This window comes from Mchenga conophoros, linkage group LG4 (assembly GCF_057382185.1).
Source record: "Mchenga conophoros isolate Kocher_MC1m ecotype Shallow Benthic linkage group LG4, M_conophoros_male_GT1.1, whole genome shotgun sequence".
Lineage (NCBI taxonomy): Eukaryota > Metazoa > Chordata > Actinopteri > Cichliformes > Cichlidae > Mchenga > Mchenga conophoros.
In genome coordinates, this window is record NC_140529.1 from 34,817,847 (window position 1) to 34,840,977 (window position 23,131).

Genomic DNA, 23,131 nt, shown 5'->3' on the forward strand with positions numbered 1-23,131 from the left:
GCTGAAGCCATATTCTGATCGGGGAGGTATTCAAGTAGAAGCAATAGCTCTGTTTATATTAGAATGGTTATGTCTTAATAGATATGAGCATATTTCAAGTTTAATAGGGTTTGCACACTGACAATTCCCCTACAGTACACCTGTTTGGGTTTTCAACGACTTTAAAGGACAATTCAGACTGGACAATTCAAACTTCACAACAGGAACACTTTAATCTGTTTCATTCATTCCCAAGAGCTCTGATACTGTTCAGTATAAATCTTCCCTTTAAATGTCTTTATTTTGTTTTGTTTTACATGTATTCACCTTTAAAATGCACTATTAGTGTGCAATTTGGGTTATTGTGTTGTATATGTATATAAATGGTACTGAGGCAATAAAGGTCCCAGTTATTCACTTCCAAGCCAACTCCTTTTGTGAGTCCCCAAAACAAAACCTCCTCCTGAACCTAGTAAGATGTCTAGGGTCTCTATTTGAAGTGAGAGTGTACTGGTCCTGAGTAGAGGCGCTACATGTTCTTAGAAGGAAAGAGAGAAAAGAAAAATATTGGAAAAACTGGAAATTGGAATCGTCCAAGACAATCTAAATTGATGCATCTTTACAATAATGGTACTATAAAGGCCAAGCAAATCTACTTTAAAATTGTATATTGTAGTGTAGTATAGTATTCAGAATATGAATTTGAAGATGGAAATAAGCATGAGATTTCGCTTTAAGAATCTAGTGTTATTTCATAAAGAGCTCAGAGGAAAAATATATGAAACTAAAGCAAATCAACAGAAAAAAATGGGTTTCTGAGCACATCTCAAACTGATGTCTGCTAGCCAGCTTACAGAAATCACCTCTACAGTCAGATTTTGACCTGGTTTGCTGGAGCTGAAAATGCTTCCTGTCTGAGCACACCTTTATGAGTCATTTTCGATCAAGACACATAGACACATTGTAGCTGCCTGGGAGTGGTTACAGAGCTTATTTTTATGGTTCTGATGATGTAAGAGAGTAAAGTATGGGATTAATATAAAAGCAGTAGACTGAGTTACATCCATTAAAATGTACAGTAAAGTGGCATGCATTTAGTCGATCAAATAGGCCCAATTAATACCGAAAATGACATGTGTTACAAGAATACGCAAAATACAAGTGCTTCTTTCAAAAACCCTGAATACAGAGCTATCATACACCAAATCTGCCTAGCAATTTTACTATTACCATTGATCCGTATTCAAATTGTCCTTCAAAAACACACATATCAGTCAAACTCGGATAAATATGTCAGCACATTAATACAAACAGCACGGCGACAATGATACATGACAATAAACAAAGCATGAAAATTTCACTCGCCACGTACCCATTAAAAATGAGTGAGCAGACAACAGAGCGCAGCATGTTACTGCGTGGCATAAAAGCATTGAAATACACAGATGACATGAAGGGAACAGAGCTGTCAGGCCTCTCAACACTCAAATGACAGCATTTGCTAAACCAAGCAGAAAAACCGCTCCCTCCTGAAAGGATTCCTCCAAAGACAGTGACTCATATACCTTTGACAAAAAGCTCCGTGAAGCACTTCTCCTCCCCGACCACGCACTCGTATGCTGCATCATCCGACAGGTTGCACTTATTGATAGTGAGTGTCCGCTTGTTGCCCACGCTCTCAAACACATACCTGGACGCAGAGGGATGGCGGGGGAAGATTATACGAGTCGGATAAAGAAGAAATGAAGTGAGAGACAAAGAAAGGGAGAGAGAGCGAGAGAGAATAATGATTAAGTGCTTTCAGCAAATCCAACCACAGTCAGGCGAACGGGGCCTAAAGACAACAGAGTGACTCAAAGTTACAGATCGAGACAAAGAATGCACACATTTAATATATGCTCCCACACACATGCGTTGAGCTTGCTGTGAAAATATGGTGCCAAACATCAGAGAGCTACAGTAATGCCACAGTGTCATCACACACAGTGATGAGGCAGTGATGAGAAAGATTCCCATGGTTACAAGCTGCAAGCATTCACATCATCAGACCACTCAAGGTCCATTAACAGTAGGTGTAATTTGAATACTGAATAAGTACTTATTGTAAGGCTAACAGTTAAGCAGAAATGTTAGAAACAGAGTGTTCAGGATTAAAATGTATTACATTTTGATTTCATTGATGTAAACATGTCATGGTCCCTGGATTTCTTTATTATTCTCGTATACTGCTCGAGACAAATAAAGGAACACTTAGGAACACTCAGTGACGCGTTAGGAATAAAATGATGCCACATCATTTGATGGAAATAAAAATGATCACACGGCAGAGGGCTGAATTGAAAAGTACCCCAAAAATCAAAGTGAAAAATACTGTCGGCTGCGATTTCTACCCCTCACAGCAGTTTCAGAAAACCTGACCTCTGACCTTGACCTTGAGGTGGAGGTCACTGAGACCCAAACTCATCTGAGATTTTTAGTAGCTACAACTGCATTATTCATTTCAAACCACTACGTCACTTCATTCTTGAATTCTCGCATTCACAAGCTTGCATGTCTGCACCGCCAGCCCGCCACTCGGCAAGGTGACGACAATATCCCATCAGACTTTTATGAAGCAATACCAAATGTAACTCAGTAGTCTGTATGCCCCCCCTTGCTTGTATGCATGCCTGACAATGTTGGGGAATGCTCCTAATGAGACAACAGATGGTGTCCTGGGGGATCTCCTCCCAAATCTGGACCAGGGCATCACCGAGCTCCTGGACAGTCTGAGGCGCAACCTGGTGTTGTCTGATGGATTAAAACACAATGTCCCAGGGGTGTTTTGTGAGGGGGGCAGTCAGTGGTATAAAGTCCTTCATCCTCCAGGATCCTCCATGGATATGCCTCCCTACACCATCACTGATCCACCACCAAACTTGTCATGCCGAGGAATAGTACTACCACTAGCAGTGACACTGACCCTAGTCAAATGCAAAAATAGTGAAAAAACAGTGAGGAAAAAATGTCAGTGGCCTCCACATGTAAAACATTGCCTGTTTTGAGGGTTGTCTCATTGTTGCCCCTCTACTACAACTGTTGTTAATTTCATTATTGCCAAAGTAGCTGAAACTGATTAATAAGCCCCTCTGCTTGTTTTTTGAGCAGCGTATAATGTGATTATTATAATCAGTAGTAAAGGTTGTAATAAACTCCCCATTGCTTCTTTTTGTACCTTCTAATGCTGTTGCACTCATTGGCAAAACTAACAGGCAACCACGCAACCTAAAAACTAAAGCAAATGTGACCATGCCAAAAACTTGAGTAAATCCTCATAGAATCCAAAGCTATAATACCTTACTTCACAGCAAAAATAACCATGGTTACAGCCTCGTATTTAGAATAATTTTAGTCTCTACAGCATACACTGGCTATGGCAGATTAATATATGAGTGCTAACTCAGCTAATACTAATGTTAGCAAGCTTTTATAAGTTAGTCACTCATCCAAACTTGAGCTCAAATGGCTTGGATGATCTGTACCACACCACAATTTGTCTCATAACCTCAATACACCTCCTCCAGAAGGAACCAACCGCTTAAACATGGAGTGAACTGAATTTTCAGATGATAGATGATAGCTATAAAACAGCTACCCTCGATCAAATGCTCCTAAACCTTAAAGCTTACCAGTATCTAAGAAGATGAAAGTTCACTACCGTAGTATTGTTATAAAGGGACAAACTTTCCATAATGCCAACAATTGTTTATTTACCGAGCTGTGAGGGTGGTTTTTATTGGTGTTGAGTTTGGCATTTTAACACTGGTTTTTAAAGCCAACCTCAAGTGGAATTGCAGCTTGTAGCAGTTTTGCTGTGATTTAATTTTTCAGCCCTTGCTGCTCAGTCATTCTCCACAGACTCCCTTTTGAATAACCCGATTTCAGGAATCAAACTAATATGCTTATGATAATAAAATAAATTAAATCAAATAACAAAATAAAATAAAATATTTGCATCTGTGTGGCTATTTCAGGGGGTGATTTTGTATGACTCGCTCAATTAAACTCTTAAACACTTGAAGTTTTCGTTATTAGGGAAGAGTCCACTTTGACTCATAGGTGGACACCAATACTGTCTCATATAATGGGAGGCGGAGCCTTCAGCTATCAGGCACCTCTCCTGTGGAGCTAGCTCTCCATTTTGATTTGGGAAACATAAATCCTTTAGGATTGAGTTTAAAACTTCCTTTTTTGATAAAGCTTATAGTTAGGGCTGGATCAGGTGACTCTGAACTATCATTCAGTTATGGCGCTGTAGGCTTGAGCATTTGCCTTCTCTCTCCCATAATGAATGTTTTAGCATAATCTCTTTATGCTCTCTTCTCTTTCCCTTCATCCAAACAGTCAAAGCAGGTGGTTGTCCCAATCTGAGGCTTTCTTCTCTTAAAAGACAGTTCTTTCTTTTTGTTACTGCAAAATCCTACACATATGGGGTCATCTGAATTGGACCACTCAATGCTGGTTAAGAGGACCATTTTTAAAGAAAACATCAGACAACTAGCATGACTTATAGTGTAATTAATTCTACAGCCCAAGAAGTCTGTGTTTTAGTTATTTTGAGTAAAATTCTAGTATTTGTATGTTATTCTAATAACTAGCAGGTATATACGACTGTACAATGCATGCATACATACAATAGATGCACTTTGCACCGATGCACTGTCCAGATATTGTCCTCAACTGATGACAGATGAAACTTTAAATTGCAAGTACACAATCTAACAAGCCACATAATTGTAGGTACAGCCATCTTTAAAATACAGTCTGTTTGCAGAACTTCCTATGCCCATGTTACCCACAATGCACCTAACTCTGTTTAACTCTGCAGCTCCAGCTGACTCAACTAGCATCACGGGTGGTCTTTCATTGCCCATATGGAAAAGAAACAGAAAAAACTTATAAAAGACTCGCATCAGATTTGGCTTGCTTCATATAATGAATCATATAAGGCTTATATGATTTACTCATGAAAGTGGCCACTTTCTCAATACTTTCATATATTGTTTTAGGAAGTATCCAAAACATACAAGTTTCATTTATATAATTTTTCAAGGAATCTTTTATCTGTTTTCACTCTTGTATGCTTTTCATACAAGTTTCACACAAGACAGATACAAACTTTATAAGATTTATATATATCTTTTCCATATGGGTGATGTGTTATTTATCCATACTTCACAACACTCCCTCTGTAGCTACAGACGTCTTTTCATACTTTTTTCCCCAACACCTGCGAACCAACTTTCAGTAAATGTCTGTTATTCCACGACATTAGTTCTTGAAGGTATCATTATGTCATGTACAGCGTCCTGCAATCTTAAATTATGGTATTTTTTAATAGAAGAGTAAATTAAAGAAGTGCAGATAGACTAAATTTAATCAGTATGGCATTTTTTCCTCATCTCTGAGGCTTTGGTAAATTAAATGAAACAAAAAGACAACTCAGCCTTCAAGAAAAATCACTTTACCTAATAAACAATGTTTTAAGCTGCTATCAGTGAAGGAAAACACAAAACAAAATTAAATTTATTTTCTATGGTGTAACACTGAGCGGTAAAATAGTGAATCTCAGCTGACCATAATAAGATAATCTCTTTTTATATGTATTATGTCAAAAGAGTTTTTGGATTGGTTTTGGTTTTATGCTTTATCCACAGCAGTAGTAGGAGTGAAATAAAGCAACAACAAAAAAGAGCAGGGCTGTAATACCCTGATCCCAATGGCTTTTAGTCACTAACCTAAAACATTTGATTTGTTAGAGCTGAATGGTCACAGCCCACAGCCTGGAGAGACCTCCAGGGAGACTCTGCTCAGGCCAAAATAAAAGTCGCTTCTCCCGATGTAACTGTCTTAATCATAACAGGAAGAGGGCCGCCTTACTTTCCAATAACAGCATGAAGATTCATGAAATAGCAGATGGTGGAGCTATTGAAAACATAGCACTTGAAACAGCTGTAGCCTCTTCAATGAAAGACCACAAGTAGCCTTTGAAGAAGGAGGGAAAAGAGCACAGAGGAGAGCGACGCAGACACTGGATAAAGCTCAGCAGGCTAAAGAGGCTCAAAAAGTAACATATGTATTCTGTCAGACATCCCAGTCAGAGCTAAAGGATTTTGAATTAACCGTTTACACTCCCTGCACCGTGTTTTGCTTGAGGAAGGATGTGCTTGCTGAACTGCTTGAAATGTACTCTGCAACTCTTGCAGTTGCTCCAGTTGGTCAAGTTGTTATTGCTATAATGTTAGTGACATAATGAGAGCAATCAAGCTAAGCTAAACTATTTAAAGGACAATTATGTTTTATTTATAGATGTTGTATCTCCCCTTAAAGTGACTATTGTGGCTGCAATGCAAACTTTGCACTCTTAACCTCTGTTGAGATGCAGGGAAATGAGAACTCTGACAAATCTGGGACATCCTGCCAGCTGATCTAATCACTAGCATATTCATCTGCCCACGAGTTTGTTTATGTGCATGGGGCTGACCTTAACTGGCGTCATACTGTCAAAAGTTTGTCTTCTTGGGAAAGTCATCACCAAAATGGTGGATTGCCCTAAAACCAGTTATCCTGCTACGGGAGCAGTAAGTCATTCTAGATGCTCAGCCATATTAGTGAAACCAGCGTCAAGAGAACAAGGAGCTACATCAGATACAACACAATACCTGTAGGATGAAGACAGAACGATAACAGGTCTATCCTAAGACATGGTGTTGAATTGCACACAGCACTTTTCTGAGTTAGATGTGAGTTAGAGTTAGACTTACAGTTGCCACAGTTATGTGTTTTCACAGGACTCTGTGTAGTCCGTAAAAACTAAGTACACCCCATAATTAGCTTGTAGACATGTATTAAACAGCAAAAACCTGAAGTATGCATGTTCTATATCACTTCATCTTCCTCTCACATCATTATTTTGGTCCACTGTTCTTTACAGTGTTGCTTCAGTTTGGTGCAGTCCTTGTCCTGCTGAATGACCCAGCTTTAGCTGTCAGACAGATGGCTTCACACTCGATTCTGAAATGCTTTGGTATACGGAAAACTTCATTGTTGACTCAAAAACTAAAAGGTGGTCAGGTCCTGTGGCTGCAAAACAAGCCCAAATCATCACCATGTTGACAGTTGATATGAGGAGTTTGTCCTGATATGCTGCAGAAAGGGTGTACTTAGTTTTTCATTACATAGACTCCTATGAAAACTTTCTTCTTCACATAATCATAGATGACAGAAATGTGAATCTAAATACAAAAACTGGCACAAATGCAGGATAGTTGCTCACTTAGCTGATGGTTTGATTTCCTGTCCATTTTTGAACCATTTGACTGGAACGTTGGGGTCAGCCACTTCCACTGTGAGATGGATCTTCTCGCCCTTGTCCACTGTGTATGCTGGATCCAGCTTCTTCAGGAAAGCTGTAAAGACAAAGACTCTAAGGGCCAAATAATACCTGTGCCAACCAACAGCAGGCATATGCTAACACATATTCCACCTGTCGTCCCAGTAGCAAAACTGCTCCTCCTTAAAACGCTGGCCTTTATATGCTGCTGGTATTTACAGCCTGCTGCCTGTTATCTCATTCAAAGCACAAACTCTGCTTTTGCCTCATAACTCCGTCCCGTACCATCACTCTTTTTGGACTCAGCCTTCATCTTCTTCAGCCTCGTCAGCATACCCCTCAGGTCTGTGATGCCGTATTGAAAGGCAATCTTCTCATAGTCGCAGGGCTTAGCTTTCTTTAGGATTTCCCATACATCCACTTCTGGTTCCTCCTTCCTCTCCTTCTTCTGCCTGGTGGTGTTTAAGATTGATTGTGAATGAGTTAATGAGTGCAAACCAAGTTTAAGACACATATAGATGGAAGATGCTTCTCTGAAAATGTAAATTATCTTGCCTTTTCTTGAGCAGTGCACTGAAGTCTAGCTCTCCAGCATCCTCATCTGCATCTCCACTGGAATTAAAAGAAATTCAATTCTGGGATTATTATTTATTTCTTTTTATCCTGTGCTTTTTACTTTATTTGTAAATTAGGTGGCAAAAAGACATTAATAATGTATTTACATTCAATAATATACCCTTTTTTATTCCATATTACACATAGGAAATTCTAATACGCAATAATACTGAAGATGGTCGAACAGTAAACTTCTAACAAATTTGTGCCTGTGGTTAACACTTACCCTTTTACCATCCTGCATTCAGAATGATGCAAAAAAGAAAATGGGGGCAGTGAAAACATAGAGTGAATCATAAGCTCTGATCATGCCCTAAACTTGACTGACAGAAGAATCATAACAGACAAGCAGCATGTAATAAAATAAAAGTCTGTTTATATAAGACTCTTGATCTGTTAGGTCTCTGAAGTACACAAAAGCCACAAACAGAGGACCATGTGACATATCACAGATGTCCAGCAGATTTGAACCAACATTAACATTACTTATTGCAAATTCTGTGTTTCAAAATTCCACATTTTAAAAAGTTATTTAGCTATCAATACAATTTGACCATGGAAAAAAGAGCTATAATTGTGCAACCCACCTAAGTGTTTTTTAAAAGCACAATCTTTATAGTATGACTAGGCTGTACTTTGTGTAGTACCAATTTGTACCACAAGACAGTGGAGTGAATCAGTCAGACATGTCATTAAAATTGTTATTTACAGAAGCAGCTTGACTAAATGCAAAGCCTCCGGAGGAAATCGGAAATGTAAAGTGAAACCAGTCTGTTAAATCTGCATTCTTTCACATGGCCAGCAGGGGGCAACATCTCTGGTTGCAAAAGGAAGGCAGATTGTACAGAACTCCGTGTAGCTCTTGGCTCCCTTATTCTATGTATGATGACTTTACATGTAAACCTGACTATTTGGTCGCTTCTATCGCGTTCGGTGTGTAGTAAGTCTATTTTCATCTGTTTAGCAGGTCATGTCAGTGGGCGGATCCGGGGGTTTCTCTGTGAATTTCACATTCCTGTGGCAGCGTGCTAGGAGCCACATTTAATTTTTCCCTGTAGAAAGAAGTTTTCTTCCCACACAGAGTGTACAGTGGACGCTAATGTCAGTACTTTACTCGTTACTTGACAAAAGTAATCAGATTATCTTTGGTCATGATGTGATTAAAGGAACTTTATGTAAGAATGAGACATAAGCATAGTGAAAGGAAGAAGATACTCAAAAAGCGACAGTCACATGCAAAATATTTTGTTGATACAAGTAGGGGGAATTAAGCATCTGTAACCATGCATAAAACCCTTTATTACCCTTCAGATGCACATTTGCAAGTATAAAGTGATGGTGAATATGTCATGTGCTGTGGCATAATCAGTCGCTGTCTCGTGCTCAACAAGGTGACAAGCACTGTGTGTGGCACACACCAATAAATGTCTACAGGATCGAGTGCTGCTTGTTTTCCACCGTGAATGGTTTTGGCAGCTCCTTTACAGCGTGGAGAGTGTTTTCCTGGCATTGTTGAGGCTCATTGAACCCCTCAGAGATAAATGCCAGTAAATTCAGAGCCATTCTGAGTGGTAATGCTCGTCCTATGGATGAACAGTTCATCCAAGGATAACATCCATCCGTGTTATCCTTGCCATCCTAATGGAGGTAAATTCTCGCTGGGTGGTATTGTCGTCGATCACCAGGCACACATGACCACCAAATGATAAAAACGATGAGAGTGAAAGCGATGTCTGCGGTGCTGTGGTCACAGCAAATGCAGAATCTCAATCTGCTTGAGCACTTCAGAGAGCTTCTCTCTGCACAAAAGTCAAGTTATGTGAAAAACTAGACTGAAAGTTTAGATGAAAACAGAGGTGAAGAGCTCTGCTTCAGTATTTGAGCATGTGGAATGAGTGCAAAGAACGATTAATGATACCTGTTAATGTATAATAATATTATTGTGTGGTATGGCAAACAGTGATTCACACTATAAATTCATATTATGAATGAAAAAGCAGTGCTAAACACTAATAGACTGTATAAAAAAGATAAAAGACTGAAGCCACAGCAAAGCGTCATTATTATGCATCCTTTTTGATGGCAGCTGAAGGGAACTTCTCTGGTTTCATAACTTGTAATGTAGAAAAACCGATGAGAAAATGAACCTATTCAGATGTAGTTCAGTGAACATTTTCCTGTTTAGTTCATCTCAATTGCTGGTTTAAGTATTTTCTATTAAAGGGTGAAGCTCATTTTGTAAAAAGGACATAATTTATAGTCAAAAAGATATAGTGGTGCTATTCTATGCATTTAGTGTGTTTGGTTTTAAATGGACCATTAGCTTGTTTGGTTAATTTGTACTAAAATATATTCTGAGACGATGCTTGCTCAGTTTTTCTGATAAGTAGATTTTGTTTTAAACTTGTTCTAAAATAAAGAAAGATAACAGATGCACTGTAACAACCAACGTGGCTACGTGCTACCGCTAAGCTCTAAAACTGTAGTCCACAAACCAGAGCGATGGTCGCTAGAACCATCTTTTATTCACAGTATATTTAAAAAAAACACATTATGTGTATTTGACCTCCACAGCTAGTAACAACAGTATTTTATTTTTCCTTGATTTAGCGTGCAGTAATGAGATTCGTTATCACCACCTATCGCGGCCCACTAAGAAATAAATCAAAATAAAATCCGGTGTCAGAGGAATTCTTTGAATTTAGATGTGTGGTGCATCTGAATCTGTTATTTTGACCTTCATCTCTGTGCAGTAGTGCCATGGCATACTATCTAACAAATGCAGATATGCCCGTACGCATTTCACTGATAAGAATAAACATAGTGGTATAATGAGAATTCTACCTAGAAATGCTTTTAAATGCTGGTGAAACACTGCTGTGTAAACATACAGTGTGTATTTTCTGTTTCCCTTTGAAGCCCTCTCAGCTGGCCGACCAGTCAGTGAAGACGCAACACAAAGAAGAAAATAGCCTGATATGCCTGGGGCACACAATGAGGAGCTTGTGCTAATTCAGGCAGACACGAAAATCTGGTGTTAATAAAACTCCAGAAATTAAGAGAAGAGGATTGTGTATCTTAATGCATGCAGACCTTGTGTTAATGAGAGAAGCACAAATGATCCTCCTATGGGAAACAGGATCCTCTATTCTTATTTTACAGAAGCTAAGCTGCAAGACTTCCACATAACAAGTTGTTTAACGCACTCATACGCTGTTTTCTTCCAGCAACATATTTGAGTTTTAACCAACTTTTCACTTTTCATTTATCTCACTAACCTTCTCTCTCCTTCACCCTCTTGTTCCCTCCTATCAGCACTCTGCAAATAAACGCACCGACATCCTGTCTAAACCACAATATGATGCTGTCTTTTTGCATGTTGCCTTTTTCATCTTTTTTACTCATGCTCTAATGAGGGAGGGAAATTATATTTTTGATCACAGATTACAAAAAAGGGCGACTCGAGGTATCGGTGCAAAGGTGTCAGCTGATTTACCAGCACAAGGCACGTGTACATATGTACAATTTACAGGCTGAGAACAGCTGAAATCTCATTTTTCAAAAAATAAAGAAGACTACACATTCGCAGGATACATTAGCATAGACCAACTTCACACAGGCCAGAAGCAGAGACGGAAATAGACAGTGAGAGAAACAGTTACACATACACACAAAAAGAAATACTCCCTTCGGAGACTGTTACTGAGACATGTGACGAAATACATAAGATCCTAAACCACGAGGGAGTCCAGGTGAAGCAAAACACCAAGGCAGCAGATGCACTGAGACGTGACAGAAAGAGATAGATGGCAGACTGAGTGACTCGTACAAAGTCGACTACAACCGAGGGATAGACAGGCACACGGGCAGAGACGCTGGTTGAGACTGACAGATGCCCAGAGGCAGCGATCTACAGAGGAGCATATGCGAGACAGTGTGATGGGTGACATGTAGAGTAGACCCACGCCGACACTGACACTCACGATCGCTTAAATGCCTCCAAGATGTTGTCCTGCTGGTCCTCTTGTGCAGCTGAAACCAGACAGAAGGAGAAAGGCTGGTGAGAGCTCAGCTAGGTTAATTCATTACTCAGCAGGCTTGAGCAGCAAAGGAATAATGGACTGATGACCTCACTAGGCCACTAAATGATAGGACCTAATGTATATCGCACTCACTGAGTTATTGCCTGACAAAGCTAGTTACATAGTAATGGTGGATACGCCAAATGGAAGATGACAATAATGTGATTAAGTGTCTGTCTCCAGACCTACCCTGCACAGAGACTTCGAATGTGCAGCTGTCGCACTTGTCTTTGGAGGTGACCTCGCAGCGGTAGCCACCTGCGTCTCCATCCACTACTTTGATGATGCTCATCTCGTAAGTGTAGATCTGACAGAGAGAGAGAGGGGGGATGATATGCTAGGAACACACACAATTCAATGAACACCCAAACGCAAAAGCTCAAACGTACACGCACGTACGTGCTGACCAACACATGCTCGAAGTATGGATAAAGCGAGCAGGGTGACACTGATGCCTTGAAATGTTGCTCGGTTAGCTAGTCACTCACTAGACTTTGATTACGTGTTCATCATGTCCTCCGTTTTCTACACAAAGATGTCGGGGAAGAAATGTCATTAAATGGTAAGTAAACAGATTATTTCTACCAGCTTTTATGCTGTTGATTTTTGTGAGTTTTACAAATATTGACTGAAATAAACAAAACTTTGTGGGTGTGATCTGGAAAGCATAAAATCTATTAATTGCAAGTTTTATTTTCAGTTGTTCATTACTGCAATTTGCTATTAATGATGGCAGGATTTTGCACAGGCATGCCTTCGTGCCTTTGTTTGCAGTAGTATAATCCAAAAGATTCAATATGTTTTACACGAGAAGCTTTTTGTGCCGTGGTGGAATAAATGTGATTTCACAGGATTCAAAAAGTGAATAAATATTGAAGCACATTACTATTTGCTACCACTTGGTTGATCAGTATAAACAGCTGAGCTGAGTTCAGTTACAAAGTTTGGATCTTTCGTTAAAACCGTCAGTTTTACACAAAGTTTTATCCCATTTTTTTAAAAACCACCAAGAATCTGAGACAAAGCAATGAGCAGGCTGACTTGCATGCAGTCAGGATATTTAAAAACTGATATTTAGCCATTAGCACTTTCACATTTTATGCCTGAAACTTACAATGCAGGTCACTAAGGAAAAACATGTATTCACCAACCTGTTGCCAACTGGTTGCTGAAGGTTTGTTGGCTGTAATTTCACCAAAAATCTCCTTGTGATTGTTTTGGTTTGTAGCAGATTTCACAGAACAGTGACTGCTCTGTAAACGACTGCAAACTAACCACTGAGTGATAGTGAATTTTGCAAAAATGCAGTACATACTGTAAAAGGAAACCTTTGACTGTCAAAGTAAAAGTTGCTCCTTACCACTGAAACCAACATGTTTCAAAAAGTGCAACTTTGACTTCTCTGTTTCCATTTTGCATCTGACTCTTCAGTTTCACAACCACTTAGTGAATAGTTGGTAGGTGCAGCAGTTGGAGATACATTCTGCATTTCTATTTGTAGTCTATCATTTTATTCCCCCCCTTTCTCCCCGACCTCCTCGTATTAATTTTTTTAATATACATGTTTTCAATCCCACTTGTGCATGAAATGAAACACACAGCCATGCAGTATGTCATTATAAACATTTGTGAAAGTATGCGTCTTCTGTATAGCTTACTGAACTGCAACCATTGCAAGAAGTTGGGTCCAGACATTTCTTCCCTCCTACATATTCCCTGAGAGCTGTAAGTGGTATTATTACAAAGCGGAAGCATTTAGGAACCACAGCAACTCAGCCATTAAATGGCAGACTGTGTAAAGTTACTGAGCAGGGTCACCAAATGATGAGTCACATAGTCAACACGGCTCTGCTGACTCAATAATAGCCAAGTTCCAAATCTCCTCTGGCATTAATATCAGTACCAAAACTGTGCGATGGAAGTCTCATGCCATGAGTTTTCATGGTGTAACGTTTATGTAGCCCAATATTTCTGTCCATAGTGCTGTACGAAATACCATAACATACTCATATATTTTGGTCTACAATAAAGTGGTCAGTCAATCAACTGAAAGATTTGCTATAATATTCATGAGGCTATGGTCCCGTTGATATTACTGTCTCTTTATTAATACATTCACAAAAGTTATATTTAAAACAGAGAGTATAAATGCGTACCTTGGTGTTTCTGTCATAGGACTCTTTAAACTGAAGATGCTTTCCAGCTTTGCTACCCAGGTCAAGCCACTTCCCCTTCAGCCATTTCATCACCGGTTTCTTTATCAGGTTTGAGGAGTCCACTTTAGCCACAAACGTGATGTCCTTGCCTGCCAAGCACGAAGATTAAATGCAGTAATTAATTAAACTGTGTGTGTAACAACTGGAATTTAGCACTAAGTGGCCATTCCTCTCATTTCAGATATAACTCAGTTTTTATGGCCAATGATTTTTGCCAGACCTTTTGTTGCTGTAACACTCTCCGGCTTCAGCACAAACAGGCCGGTCGGCTCAGACAGCTGAGGACCCTCCCCTGGAAGATGATCTGTGACGGGAGTGGAATGAAGAGAGTAACTAAAGTATGAATTTAAACAAGAAAATGTTATCTGGGCACAGCATATAGATTTTAGATAAATAAAGGCAACCAGGCGACCAAGCAAACCCCCAAATCATCTTCTAAGTGCCTATTTGAAAGTCATTTGGGAAAATTCTGAAATTTAGTTCAAGGACACAAAGCCTCAACCCACTAAATTCTGTCTTTGCACGGTTATTTAGTGCTGAAACTGAGCAACAGTCTCTCCACAAGGCAGCTTGTTTGCATTATGCCTTTGTTGTTACACTGCATAAGCCATTTGGGACCCTCTGACAAATGACAAGCGACCAAGGAGCAGGCTGGCCCACAGGGAATATAGAAACTCCTCAGATCACCCCTGAAGACATCATATTACTATTGACTCTCTGCAATCATCTGCCACCCCGACAGAACATAAGCTGAAGCCGTACAGTCTTATCATGGCAATAAAAAATGAGCTGCTCTTTTATCTACTCGCTTGTTTCTTTTGCAAGTAAATTGATGTAACCTTTGTAAGGTGTTTGCTTGTCAGTTGATATGCTTTATAGAAATGCTAACATATTCACTTCTTTTACCATCAGGAGGCAACTCTGCATCGGAAGGGGAAAAAAGAGAAAGTGAGGAACACGTCAGTCTGTACAGTATTTGTGTTGTCCCATTAAACACAAGTGTTAATTGGCCCAGTGATCACCTTGACTTCAAGTGATGAACACTCACACATTAAATCATTGTGCTCTCACACTTCAAAAGAACACAGATTTCTTTCTCAGAGTCTAATTAACATTTTTTTCTCTTTTTTTTAAAGAAAAGTACAACTGTTAATGAGTTATTTCTTCAACAACTGTCCTAAAATCACTTCAACTGTTCTGAGGTACAGTACACAATCTACATAAACTGTCTGAGTCAGACATCCTGCAGATTTAACAAGAAAAAAGGTTCATACACAAGCAATAAGCCAAAGGTACATCGAATCACCAATCAGATAGAGTGAGTAGGACCCTGACTGGACATCCATTGGACGAGACCAGTTGCTGAGAGAATGGATCCAGGGTCACAAGTCAGATAAGGTCATGCGCTTCCATAAATTCAGAGAGCCATACTGTTGGCGCCTCTTCCTCTCTCTGCTTTTATGGGCTCAGTTAATTTGATCTTTTAATCAAAAAGTACCCCTGAGGACAGATCCAAGTTCAGATGTTCAGCGTGATTTAAAAGGTTTCCATTGGAATGCTAAGTGGGTAAAACTGATTCTGGGATAGGGCTCAGGGGACACTTTTGAATGTTTACACTCTTACGCTGTTGCACTGGATGCTGGCTGTGTTTGGGATGGGGCTTCTAAATGAAATTGACTCTAGACACTGTGGTACTTTGGCACTGGGAGTTTTAAATTATGCCAAGCAACACTATTTAACCATGCATTACTTTTAGACTCTAAAATACAACTTATAGATTTTTTTAACTGTTTGTAAAGGATTACACAGTATAAATAATATTGTATGGGGTTCTTATTTCCTCATAATTTCCTAATCTTTTCTATAGAGTTTAATAAGCTACAACTGCAACATTCTCCTGTTAAAACCTTGGTCTTAGCATTCGTGGATATTATTTTAACATTAATTGTCTTAAGTTTGCCAGTGAACATTTACAGTAAATGATTCAGAGAAGGTATGAGAGGAAGCGCCGCGATTAGAACATCATCCCCATAGTCAAGCACAGAGGTGGAAACATTATGCTTTGGGGGGGTGTTTTTGCTAAGGCTAAAAGACAACTAGATGGATGAATTTTGGATGAGAACTTTCTTTCCTCCCAGAACACTGAAAATGCATCATGTATGGTTTTTATAGCATGGCAGTGAGCCAAAACCAAGGTAACAAAGGAGTGGCTAAAGACAAAGCACATTAGCTCTCCAGCCCACAGTCCTTTAGAAAACCTGCAGAGGGAGCTGAGGTTTTTAGTTTCCAAGTGGCAGTCAAGAAACCTAAAGGAAGCAGTTACTGTAAAGAGGAGTACGTCCAAATCCCTCCTGAGATGAAACCCTGTGACAAGACAAGACAAGGTACTAAGTGATGTTTTTGGGGGGATCAAAATACTTATTTCACTTTAATTTCTTTGGAAGTGAGCAAATGTAAAAATTCAGCAGGAAATAATTATTCCCTCCCAGTGTCTTATACTGGGCCTTGGTCTTTCCCCACAGTTCATTTACTGTATGCCCTTAAGCTATCTTATTTCTGATTGGCCTCATAAATTAGAGGTATATACGGCAGGTGGGTGGGGCTTCTTTTGACATAGTGAGCACCATGTGTCTGAGATACCCACATTAGGTATATCTAATGTGCATGTTAAACTTGTGTTAAACTAAGCATTATTGTAACAATATTGTTATTGTAACAATATATACATATATTAAAGAGTGTAAAAAAGATATAGTACTAGATTCCATTTAATAATAGTTTTGTGTCAGATCATAAAAGATGATTTAGTGAAACCCATTAAAATGAATATTCTGACCAACTTAATTCACTGGTTATTGAAAACTTCATTCACTGTGTTAATTTAATTACTGAAATGCCTATGCAGTTTGTAGTGTATTTTCAGGTGAGCACTGACACTGACTAAAGAATCAACAGATACTTGGTTTCCACATTTCACACTTGGAGGAAAAGATAAGAGAGTAGTCGGGATTTCTCTAGTTCTATAAAGTCAAGTACTACACATGGTATACTACTATAATCCTAATTGTACAGTACATATTATTATTATTACTTATTAAGTGTATGAAAACATAATGAAACTAGAGGACCTCATTGTGTAAAGACATGAACAACAGAAAAATCATTATGGCTGTAAACAGTAATCAGTGCAGTGTAACACTCTTCAGCACTAGTAATAATTAGGCCATGTCACACACACAGATGGCATATATCCAGCAGAAACACAGGCGGGATATATCGCTTTTTACCAATCAGATCTCATCATTTCACTTTTAAAACAGACGTTTGCTTGGATGCTTTGGTGGAAGCAATCTAACCACTGCTCTCTGAATCCTTTTGAAAGACTTTTTTTCACAAGACATTGTCAGAAGCTTTTTTGTTATCTGCTATATTTGTATTTATTTACTCATTTTACCATCAACATGTTTCATCTGACAGTCTATCAGCTGAATTTGCCGTGCCTTGAATTGCTTTTAAGCTGCGCCTTTGCATTGATTTCTTCCTTTTGATTTAGGTTCCTTTATCTGTCTGCTGTGGGGCACTTTGTCACTTTTGTTTACTCCATAAATAAAGTTATTCTCGTCATGATTAGTGTCGTTGTTATGTTCAATGTCCAGAAATCACCGCGGCTATATGTCTGCAACAAAACTGCATCTTCATAATGTCTCCGTCTGCTGAGTGAAAATACTGAAGCTTTAAGCAACACCAGAGCAATCCCAGGCTTCAGTGAGGAAGCGTTTTTCATCTGATACCCATGTCCACTAACGCAAAAAGTGACTGACACAAAGCAAGCACAAACACGGAAAGCACAAGCAAGCTGGCATGTATTGTGTCGAGTCTTTTGCTTACCATCCCTAGGCTCATTGTTGGCTAAATGAAAAGAAACAGTTGGTACATGGAAATTAGTCTTCACAGCACAGCACAGGTCTCATCAGACTGCAGAGGGCTGTGTGTGTGTGTGTGTGTGTGTGTGTGTGTGTGTGTGTGTGTGTGTGTGTGTGTATAAAGAATGAAAATGCTTCAACAAAGATCGGATTAAAGACAATGCATAAGCCTATTCACTCAGACAACCACAGTATCTTCAGACAAACACACAAACACACAGATATAACAACAAAGCAAAGCACTTACCTAAATCTGTTAATGAAGAATAAGCACAGGTTTTGTAAATAAACAGGACTAAATAAGTGGTAATGCAGATATAATGTATTGTAAGCTTTCCATGCAAATGCATGCTGTAAATAAACACAGCATGACAGAAAAGTGCTTGGCGTCATAAACTGCCCGTGCCTCTGTGAGTTACAGTGATAATTGTAGAGATAAATCAATGTGTTTAATTTTACAGATGAGTAAGGACAAAATGAGCGCACACATATGTCAGCACACCTATAACGCTATTTAGCTGCAGGACAGTGCTTACCGTCTACAGCCGGCTGCATTTCTGCCACAGAAAGTGACATAATAGTGTAAAAGGAAACAATCTGAAAATTTTAATTATCAGGCCCCAAAACATAATAATCCCTGCGCTGACTCAAGCTGTGATGTTGCAGGCCATGAGGCATGTAGGTTGTTGGTGGCAAGATCCAGATGTTGTACAGATGTCGACTGAGACTTCCAGATGTAAACAGTGTGCCAGATTACAGATATAAGTTAAAAACAAACAAAAGGCAGCAATCCAAGGATGGCTCAGAGGTTTTTGATAGATAAATTAGGAAGTTTCTGTTATGGTGGATCTGTGAGACCCAAGTCAGGCTGGACACAAAATTGACTTGAAAAGTTGGGGGTGCTGTTTCAGATGCCCCTGGGCCGAGAAGGAAAGGCAATTTTTCCTGTAGTAGTAGAAAATATGATTTAAATTTGCAATACCTCAACAGACTGACTGGCGTCTTCTCATTGGATGATGGGTACTGCCATATTTAAACTTCTCTGCCATGCTAAAATACTGGGGGGAAAAACGTGAGTTCTCACAAAGCTGTTGGTGCCAGCTGTCTTGGGTGGCTTTTACCACCCAAGATGGTAGCATATTTCTGACTTTGGTAACCTTAGATTGTCTGAAGGACTTCTCGATTCTGTTTTGCTATTGTACTCTGGACTGGATGTCGGTCTGGGTGTTAGTTTGTCGTTGTGCATCTTAGACTCTTTAGATGCTATAATCATGTTGTCCATTATAATCACAGAATGGTAAAAATTGTGTTTCCCAGTTTAGTTGTGGTGTCTAATTCCCCCAGAAATGCAAAATATCTCCATACATGACATGTAAGGGTGAAGTTGTTAACATGCACTATGCACATGTTGTTAAAATCACAGAAATAACATCAAGCTTACAGTCACAAGGTCTGGTGAACTTTCTGCAGCACTTTTGTGTTTTATGTTTTTTAGAATAGCGAAAAAAAACACACAAAAAACAACAACAACAGAGGCTTATCAGGTTTGTTTTGTTTTTTCACATATAAATTCATACGTTCCTACACCTGGAGCGAGATCAGATCAGTAGAGTTTCCCTTTAGATTGCAAAACATCACGCCTCCCTCAGTGTTTATGTTCTCCCCCAAAGCGGGACTCTCAAATCACAGCCAACGTTTTAGCTCTGCCAACTGCAGCCAACGCTAACATGGTGGGCACAACAGAAAGGATTTGAGAAACAAATTAGCTAAGTTCACTGGCATATGGCATATTAAGCAAAAGGTCATGGAGTTAAGAACAGACTAAAGCAGTGCCAGCCATTTGCTTTGAGTGTTGCTTTGGCTTTTTCAATCATGTTTGCTTGGAATTGTCTGATTTGGGTTCTAACTGTATATTGGCCAATGTACCCCTTCAAAGACTGTGACTAAGCATAAATGAGCTGGAGTATGAGTAGAAATCGCTGCTCTACCTCATCATTGCACCTGCGCGCACACACATTTAATCACTCCCGGTGAGCTGCAGAAGGTTTATGTAATAATTCATCTTGACTGTACACACTCACACATACACGGGCAGAGAACCACGTGTCCAACTTTCTTGCTCATGCCCTCTATTACAGTTGGCCCATAATAAGAACTGACATTCAATCCAGAGAGGTGAACTCAAAGGGTGAACATATTACACAAATAGACTGTTCACATAAATGTGCAACAAAGTGTACTTCACTCTCTGGGAACCTGTTATTTAAGACTTTTTATGAGCTGCAATTAAAGGAAATTCGCATAAACATAAATAAAGACCATCGTGCAACAGAATCAAAAACATAGACTGTATAAAAGATTGCTTTTTATACTTTCTGGGTCTGAAAAGAGAAGAGCTTTGTATTCTGTGACTTCAGTAAACCCTTTCCTGATAACTTTACGGTCTTAAAGCTGCTTTCACATCTTCGTGAATACAACACAGTGCCTGTTTTGTACATTATATTTAATTCTATCAAAAAGGCAGATAAAGCCTTGTTTTTCAGTCACACACATCTCTCATCACTTTTGATTGAGGCTTGAGGTTTCATAACAGTAGTTCATAAATCAATGAGTGGCTATGTCTTTTATTTACAGGTAACACACCAGCCACAATCTATGAACATATTATATATGTAAACAACAGTTAATTATAGTTTACTATATGTTAAGTGCCTCCCAGGCCCCCCGACTTCCAGTGAAATTGCTCTAACTCTCAGTTTGAGCTGATTACATATGCACATAGAAGGGTGGGGAGGTCCCAGAACAAAGCTATATATTGCTGAACATACATTTTTTTTGCAGAGAGAAATAATTATGTTTCTTACAGATGTCCCTGATGGAAATAAGAGGAAAAATCAGCAAAAAAAAGAAAATAAAACTCAGTTTTCTTTCTCACAAATACAAAGTAGCATCTTATATTATAGAGAAGGCTGGAAAACACTAAAGGGTGATGACACAACCAGAACAATAACAACAACAATAATTAGTAATAATAATTTATATTATTGATTTGAACCCATCATCGGGCATTTCAGAAAGCGCTAGAGGTGCTGGGTATATCCCAGGTTTACTACTCCTGAATTAAAAATAAATATTAACTATTTCAGTTTGTAGTTTCGAAACAGGAAAATTCACAGGAAAATGAGCTTTTGCCGATTTTCAGAATAATTCATTATTACATGTAATAATTAACTGTTAACTGACACTTAAACAGTTTACGGTTCAATATTCCAGTTAAAAGTCATATTGAACAAGAAAATGTTAAAATGTAAATATAAAAGCTTCCTTCCACATAAAAGATGGAGGTTAACAGGTTGAGAATCTCCATTCTGTTTTCTAACATTCTTAACCATTAGTAAAACATGTATTATGTCTATTTTATAGTGGTTATTTTAGTGAACCTTTATCTTCACGAAAACAGTAAAACCTCACAGGTTATCTGACATTTGGATTAACAACTGATGTTAATGTGGAAGTTGATTAAAATCATTTCTATTTTCATGACACCAGTGTAAATTGTTTAGTCCTACTCACTGCCATAGTTTTATTTAGCAGCACAGATAGCATCAGTTCAGACTTCTGCAGTGGCTCTGCCCAACACATTTACTTTCTAAATTATTCATATCTTTATTATCGGCATTGGTAGTACAGTAGTAGTAGTACTGATGCTATTTAAAACATGAGGAAATAGGCAAGAATTTCTGTAGCCATGGCAACCTAGAGATTTTAATTTCAATGCCTTTAATTGTATTACAATTTACCTGCAGCAATTAATACTAAATTTAATGTTTTCCTCTCTGGATATGTCCCCTCTGGAAAAACCAAAAGGGGCGATTTGTCTTCCATGTTGGATTTTGTCTAATCACAAACACTTTTTTGTATATCAGCTAAACATAGATACACATGTAGAAGCTGCAAACAAAAAATCAGACACAAAACCTACTTTTTAATTAAATAAATAAACTAATATCAGGATAAATATTGTGCTGATAAGGTGCCAGCTTATCTTTTTCTAACTGATTTAAAATTGGTTGAAGTCCTCAGCTGTTCCCTACACGAATAAGATTAAATTTAGGAATGCTATATTGCTCCAGTAAATAAATGTAGCTAAAAGGCAAATATTCATCTGTATCCATTGCATGTAATCACAGATTTAAATAAAGCCAAAAATATCATATAGACGGGCTCGTGTATACACGGTGTGACACTTACCCGTGAATTAAACACCTTCTTCACTGCTCGAGATTTTAACAAGTGATTACCGAGGAATTCTGAACTGCTCAAGTGCATGTGTGTAAGTGTGTGATCATGCATCTCCACACTCAACCCCATCACCACAGAAGTTCACTGCTTCTGTGTTTGTTCGGGTTCATCTTTAAACCTTACCCTCCTCCTCTCCTGACATCTCTGAATCAGTGGAAGGAAAGACATTATTTTGATGATGAGGATGAAGGCGATGAAGCTGACAGCGATGATGAAAAGGATGAGAAAGATGAGGATGAGGATGATCTACAGACAGTCTGCGTGACACAGAGACTAACCAACACTGAACGCCGGTTTCTTACCCTTGTTATCTGTAAATGAGAGAAAAAAATTTATATTAGAAGCATTTCTTTAAATATTTGTTTCCAGTGCATGTTCTGCTTAGAGTGGGTGGCCACTGTATGCATTACTCAAAAAATAAATTGGATATCTGGAGCACAGCTAGTGGGCCCAGTTTAGATGTCATGAAGGCTCTTACCAGCAGGGGCTGCTGCATCCTTAACACCCTCGGCTGCTGCAATTAAACAACAATTATGTAAATTAATTTGCACGTCCTCATTATTTCATATCATACAACACTAGGAGCACAGCGTTTGGATAGTCTTTCAGAGCTGAGACTCGGTAAAATGTTTAAAGAGTCAC

At 38.8% G+C, this 23,131-nt stretch overlaps 1 protein-coding gene across 2 annotated transcripts in view; it reads right to left on the bottom strand.

The window, feature by feature from the left end:
* Positions 1-22,628, bottom strand: part of mybpc2a (myosin binding protein Ca) — a 47,042-nt gene extending 24,414 nt beyond the window's left edge. Inside the window, exons 1-9 of one of the 2 annotated variants that reach the window (XM_085272047.1) lie at positions 22,613-22,628; positions 14,485-14,568; positions 14,205-14,353; positions 12,238-12,355; positions 11,950-11,998; positions 7,907-7,963; positions 7,637-7,803; positions 7,295-7,427; positions 1,545-1,669 (exon numbers count right to left, since the gene is read on the bottom strand). In XM_085272047.1, the coding sequence (XP_085128173.1) occupies positions 1,545-1,669; positions 7,295-7,427; positions 7,637-7,803; positions 7,907-7,963; positions 11,950-11,998; positions 12,238-12,355; positions 14,205-14,294 (739 nt within the window). In that variant the 5' untranslated portion in view covers positions 14,295-14,353; positions 14,485-14,568; positions 22,613-22,628. Of the gene's footprint in view, positions 1-1,544; positions 1,670-7,294; positions 7,428-7,636; positions 7,804-7,906; positions 7,964-11,949; positions 11,999-12,237; positions 12,356-14,204; positions 14,354-14,484; positions 14,569-18,152; positions 18,174-22,612 lie in introns of those variants that run through there. The other variant, XM_085272046.1, reaches the window with a different exon arrangement.
* Between the last annotated feature and the right edge of the window lie 503 nt (positions 22,629-23,131).